At 41.0% G+C, this 6888-nt stretch overlaps 1 protein-coding gene across 1 annotated transcript in view; it reads right to left on the reverse strand.

Annotated features, from left to right (window-relative positions):
* Nucleotides 1-2575: 2575 nt before the first annotated feature.
* The window catches only part of ccbe1 (collagen and calcium binding EGF domains 1), a 7355-nt gene continuing 3042 nt past the window's right edge, over nt 2576-6888 (reverse strand). The window contains exons 2-3 of the mRNA XM_070449578.1: nt 4894-4929; nt 2576-3748 (exon numbers count right to left, since the gene is read on the reverse strand). Coding sequence (XP_070305679.1) covers nt 3323-3748; nt 4894-4929 — 462 coding nt within the window. The 3' untranslated portion in view covers nt 2576-3322. The remainder of the gene's footprint in view (nt 3749-4893; nt 4930-6888) is intronic.

Genomic DNA, 6888 nt, shown 5'->3' on the forward strand with positions numbered 1-6888 from the left:
CAATATTTAGACTTATGGATGCCACCCGTTAGATAAAATACGGAATGGTTCCGTATTTCACTGAAATTATAGTTTCCAGATTTGACCATATTAATGACCTAAGTCTCGTATTTCTGTGTATTCTAATTAAGTCTATGATTTGATAGAGCAGTCTGACTGAGCGGTGGTAGGCAGCAGCAGGCTCGTAAGCATTCATTCAAACAGTACTTTACTGCGTTTGCCAACTCCCGAGATTAGGCTGGCAATACTAAAGTACCTATTAGAACATCCAATAGTCAAAGGTATATGAAATTCAAATGGTATAGAGAGAAATAGTCCTATAATAACTACAACCTAAAACTTCTTACCTGGGAATATTGAAGACTCATGTTAAAAGGAACCACCAACTTTCATATGTTCTCATGTTCTAACGTAAACGTTAGCTTTTTTTACATGGCATATATTGTACTTTTACTTTCTTCTCCAACACTTTGTTTTGCATTATTTCAACCAAATTGAACATGTTTCATTATTTATTTGAGACTACATTGATTTTATTGATGTATTATATTAAGTTAAAATAAAAGTGTTCATTCAGTATTGTTGTAATTGTCATTATTACAAATATATAAAACATTTATAAAAAATGTGGCCCATTCCTCTTGACAGAGCTGGTGTAACTGAGTCAGGTTTGTAGGCCTCCTTGCTCACACACGCTTTTTCAGTTCTGCCCACAAATTTGCTATAGGATTGAGGGCAGGGCTTTGTGACGGCCACTCCAATACCTTGACTTTGTTGTCCTTAAGCCATTTGCGTCCAAGTTTTAACTTCCTGACTGATGTCTTGAGATATCAGTATATCTTCAATATATCCACATAATTTTCCTCCCTCATGGTGCCATCTATTTTGTGAAGTGCACCAGTCCCTCCTGCAGCAAAGCACCCCTACAACATGATGCTGCCACCCCTGTGCTTCACGGTTGGGATGGTGTTCTTCGGCTTGCAAGCCTCCCCATTTTCCCTCCAAACATAACGATGGTCATTATGGCCAAACAGTTCTATTTTTGTTTCATCAGACCATAGGACATTTCTCCAAAAAGTACGATCTTTGTCCCCACGTGCAGTTGCAAACCGTAGTCTGGCTTTTTTTATGGCGGTTTTGGAGCAGTGGCTTCTTCCTTGCTGAGCGGCCTTTCAGGTTTATGTCGATATAGGACTCGTTTTACTGTGGATATAGATACTTTTGTACCTGTTTCCTCCAGCATCTTCACAAGGTCCTTTGCTGTGTGTTCTGATTGATTTGCACTTTTCGCACCAAAGTCTTCATCTTAGGAGACAGAACGCGTCTCCTTTCTGAGTGGTATGACGGCTGCGTGGTCCCATGGTGTTTATACTTGCATACTATTGTTTGTACAGATGAACGTGGTACCTTCAGGCGTTTGAAAATTGCTCCAAGGGTTAACCAGACTTGTGGAGGTCTACAATTTGTTTCCTGAGGTCTTGGCTGATTTCTTTAGATTTTCCCATGAATCAAGCAAAGAGGCACTGAGTTTGAAGGTAGGCCTTGAAATACATCCACAGGTACACCTGCAATTGACTCAAATTATGTCAATTAGCCCATCAGAAGCTTCTAAAGCCATGACATAAGTTTCTGGAATTTTCCAAGCTGTTTAAAGGCACAGTCAACTTAGTGTATGTAAACTTCTGACCCACTGGAATTGTGAAACAGTGAATTATAAGTGAAATAATCTGTCTGTAAACAATTGTTGAAAAATGACTTGTGTCATGCACAAAGTAGATGTCCTAACTGACTTGCCAAAACTATAGTTTGTTAACAAGACATTTTTGGAGTGGTTGAAAAACAAGTTTTCGGTTGCTGGTTTGAATCCCTGAGCCAACTAGGTGAAAAATACGTTAATGTGCCCTTGAGCAAGGTACTTAACCCTAATTGCTCCTGTAAATCGCTCTAGATAAGAGCATATGTAGAATAGTATTCTGCAGTATACTACAAAATATTATAGTAAGCACTACATGATTGAGGGATACTACAGTGTGTAGTACAGTATTCTACACAATTCTAAATGAAGTACTACATATGTGTAGTACCGTGTAGGCTGTCATTGTAAATAAGAATTTGTTCTTACCTAGTTAAATAAAACAATTATACAATGTACTACAGAATTCTATAGTAAACTGTAGTCTTTCTTTGTATTTGGGTAATACCCAAACCTCTGTTCTATCCTCCTAGTAAACCTCTGTTTCTATCCTCCTAGTAAACCTCTGTTCTATCCTCCTAGTAAACCTCTGTTCTATCCTCCTAGTAAACCTCTTTCTGTCTACCTCCAGAATAGAGAGGGAGAGAGAGACGAGGAAGAGTGGAGCAGGGATTCGAAGGTATCCTCATCACACCCCATCTCTGCCCCCTCTCTCCCCCTCCCCCTTTCTCCGTCTCCACCCCTCTCTCTCTTCCCCCTTTCTCCGTCTTCTCCACCCTCTCGCTTTGTCTCTCTCTCTCCACCCTCGCTCTAGCTCAAGCCTAGCCAGTCTTATCTCTTACTGCTCCAGCATGACATAAGTAAAAACAGATGGAATACATGTTTCTGTTATTACTGCATTTATTTTCCAGTTTCTTTACATGTCTGATTTATGTTTGAATTGTAAAATACCCACTTTTGACCACATACGCCTAGACTTGGATCTGCTCAAATATAATATGGTGCCACTTAAAAACACTGGAATATTCAATTTCTTGAAAAGTTGCTCAATCTATCTCCAGTGGTACTCTCCATGACCTTTCTTCTTCTTTCTGTCAAGGACCATTCTCCTGGAGGCTCGGCAGCCATAGCAACCACTTGGCTTTGGAGGAGTGTTACACACTTACTTAGCAGCCATAGCAACCAGAAACAATCCTTGGCTAGTGTGGCTGAGGCACCGAACAAACAAAGCTGTGGTGATTAGGAGCAAAGAAATCGAGTTACATATTCTATCTAGGATTTAGGGGTAGGGCGAATTGGACTCTGAATTGGACTATTCTCATGTGTGCATGAGTCTATAACAGGGTGGAAACCACATTTAAGTAAGAAAGTTAACATTTGAGACATTAACATTTAAATAAAATGTATCAGGAGTGAAATGCTGTTGAGCTAAGAAGACATTCAAGTCCATAACTGTAATACCATTTTTTTTTACTAAAATATACATTTACAATCCTATTTATAATATAAAAATAGAGATTTTATGAAAAAAAACTAATACATTCTGACTTTTGAGTGACTTTAAGCAGTTCAATAAAAAATACTTTGATATTAATATTTACAAAGAAATACTGAAAATCTGCCTCAAATTCAAAACGTCCAATCCAAGTCTGAGTCTGTTGTTGAGGCTTGCATGGGTTTCCTCTTCCTGTTCCTGTTCCTGTTCCTGTCCTCTTCCTTCCTGCGTGGTTTGTAGTCTTCTCCAGAGTTGCCCTTGGCAACGTTTCGTGTTTTGTAATCCTTTGGTTTGTCTTCTCCAGAGCCAATGTCCACCAGGATATCTTGGTTCTCCCTCCAGCTGTCAGGCGATTGGTTGTCCCTCCAGCTCTCTGGGCCATCCATGGGGACCTCCCTCCCAGGCGACTGGTTGTCCCTCCATGTATCTGGGACCCCCACAGGGAACTCCTCTCCAGGAGAATGCATGAGTCTGCCGAACACCTTGCTCTGTAGCTCAACGATATCGTTACGGATGTCAGCCATCAACAGCAGCAGGAAGTCAAAGGATCCGGGAGGGCCCTAGGTCAAGAAATCAAAAAAGAGGAGGTTAATAACATACCACTGTCATTCACAGTTGTGGTCAATTCCATTTCAGTTCAGTAAGTTCCCGGAAGCAATGTCCATGTGGAATTTAAATGTCTGTTGACTTCCTGAATCGACTGAATTGAATTGGAACTGCTGTTAGTGTGTTCTACAGGATCACACCTCATCTCAAAGGTTTTAACTTATTTTTTTGTCAAGGGGGGGGGGGGGGTGGATGACTGTCATTAATCTGGTGCTTTGATTTCACTCTATGATGAGATGATAAGAGACTGGGCGTTTGTTCCTTGACCTCTGAACCTTCTGGGTTCACCGTAGCAAAACTGTACCTCTCGCCAACCCTCCCTTCATCCCCTCCTCCCTATCTCCACCCCTCTATTCTCCCGCCATCACCTCCTCTCTCCATGATCTGACCTACAGATGTGTGTCTGGAATCCAGCATTCGAAATCCAAAACATCCTGGAAAACTGAATGTGAAAGATGTGTAGGGATGGCCTCGACCCTCTCTCTTCTCGCTACCTCTCGGACATTACTGATGATATTTCAGAGGTGGTGTGTGTGGACTATGGATCTCAACACTGACAGAGAACAGCCTGGAGAGCTTTGGTCACGCAGCATGGAATCTGTAACATCACAACTCAGTTGGAGACTGAGTGTACAAAACATTAGGTACACCTCCCTAATATTAAGTTGCACCCACTTTTGCTCTCAAAACAGCCTCAATTTGTTTGGGGCATGGACTCTACATTCCACAGGGATGCTGGCACATGTTGACTCCAATTTGGCTAACTGGGTACATTTTGTTGGTCCCCATGAGGTCAAATGCTATTACTTGAGGGTTTTAGGGTTAAGGTTAGAATTAGTGTTAGGGTTAGAATTAGTGTTAGGCGCTATGGTTAGGGTTAAGGTTAGGTTTTTGGGTTAAGGTTAGGGTAAGTGTACGGGTTAGGGAAAATAGGATTTTGGATGGGACTGAATGAATTGCGTGTCCCCACAAAATTAGCTGTACAAGACTGTGTGTGTGTGTGTGTGTCATGGTGCATAACAGTATATCACTGACTGGTATATTGTAGGGTAGTTGAATGAAGACAGAAGAGTGGCATCAAAACAGAGTCTTCACTTACTGGAGGTCCAGAAGGTCCAGGAGCCCCCGTCTCCCCCTAGAGAAACAAAACCAATATTGTGTTAAGATGAGTTACAGCTACAGAGCAATAAGGCAGGAGAAGACAACATTGACTGTCTTCTCCGTATATTGTCATTACCACACGGGAGATGAAAGTTCATTTTGAGTGAAGTTCAAAAACTTTGTTAATCCAGATGTTTACTTTATTGTTGGTAAATTAGAGCAAAGAAACAGATTAATATATTTCAGTCTATGTACTAATATTGTAGCAGTATTGTACCATAGTAATAACCTGGGCAAGACATACTGAACAAAAAATATGAAGACAACATGCAACAATTTCATTGATTTTACTGAGTTACAGTTCATTTGAGGAAATCAGTCAATCGAAATAAATGAATTAGTTCCTAATCTATGGATTTCACATGACTGGGAATACAGATATGCACATGTTGGTCAGAAAAAATGGGCATCGGGATCTCGTCACGGTAGTTTTGTGCATTCAAATTGCCATTGATAAAATGCAACTGTGTCCGTAGCTTTTGCCTGCCCGTACCATAACCCCACCGCCACCATGGGGCACTCTGTTCACAACGTTGACATCAGCAAATAGATCACCCACATGACGCGTGGTCTGCGGTTGTGAGGCCGGCTAAACGTACTGCCAAATTGTCTAAAACAACGTTGGAGGCGGCTTATGGTAGAGAAATGAACATTACGTTCTCTGGCAACAGCTCTGGTGGACATTCCTGCAGTCAGCATGCCAATTGCATGCTCCCTCAAAACTTGAGACATCTGTGGCATTGTGTTGTGTGACAAAACTGCACATTTTAGAGTGGTCTTTTATTGCCCCCAGCACAAGGTGTACCTGTGTAATGATCATGTTGTTTAGTCAGCTTCTTGATATGCCACACCTGTCAGGTGGATGGATTATCTTGGCAAATGAGAAATGCTCACTAACAGGGATGTAAACAAATTTGCGCACAAAATTTGAGAGAAATACTTTTTTTGTGCGTTTGAAAAATTTCTGGGATCTTTTATTTAATCTCATGAAAAATGGGACCAACACTTTACATGTTGCGTTCATATTTTTGTTCAGTGTAGCTATTCAGACCATTTAAAACCATAAGCCTAAACTATCAATGGTTGCGTAAACATTGTTTTGCAAAAAACTCGTGAAAAATATCCTCTTAACTCTTAATCACAGCCGTTGTGTCAAATGCATCGTGCGTTGTGTACATCAACGTGCAACCTGAGTGGGTACGGGCCTAATAATGTAGCATTAGTGTAAGTATATCATATTAATAACCTGGGCAGTATAGACACAGCTATCCAGCCCATTAAAGCCATGTGATAGAGGAGGATGGGCATTGTGCTGTGTGGCCTGGATGGAGCCGATATGGACCTGACTACTGAGCTTATTAGCTGAACACGGGTCAGACAGGGGCTGTGTAAATGTTACACCAGATGTTTTAGATTTTTGATTCGGGAGCCTGATAAGCAGAACGTTGAAATCTTCCATACATCAACGAATACCCAAGTCATGGTGGATCATAAAAAGGTACTGTGTAAAAGTTAGAGCAATGTAAGCCGTTTCATAAGTTGCCCGTAATCTAACCAAACACAGAATCGTAAGGTACTGGTTGAAATGTAGAACAACGTATCAGTAAACGGTTCCATACGCTATCCATATCTGTAATCTAACCAATCACCTAGCCAATATCAGTAAGCTGTTCCATTAGCTATCCATATCTCTAATCTAACCAATCACCTACCCAATATCAGTAAGCCGGCAGATATGGATAGCTAATGGAACAGCTTACTGATATTGGGTAGGTGATTGGTTAGATGAGAGATATGGATAGCTAATGGACCGGCTTACTGATATTGGTAGGTGATTGGTTAGATTAGAGATATGGATAGCTAATGGAACAGCTTACTGATATTGGGTAGGTGATTGGTTAGATGAGAGATATGGATAGCTAATGGACCGCTA

The sequence above is a fragment of the Salvelinus sp. IW2-2015 genome, linkage group LG20 (genome assembly GCF_002910315.2).
Source record: "Salvelinus sp. IW2-2015 linkage group LG20, ASM291031v2, whole genome shotgun sequence".
Taxonomy (NCBI): domain Eukaryota; kingdom Metazoa; phylum Chordata; class Actinopteri; order Salmoniformes; family Salmonidae; genus Salvelinus; species Salvelinus sp. IW2-2015.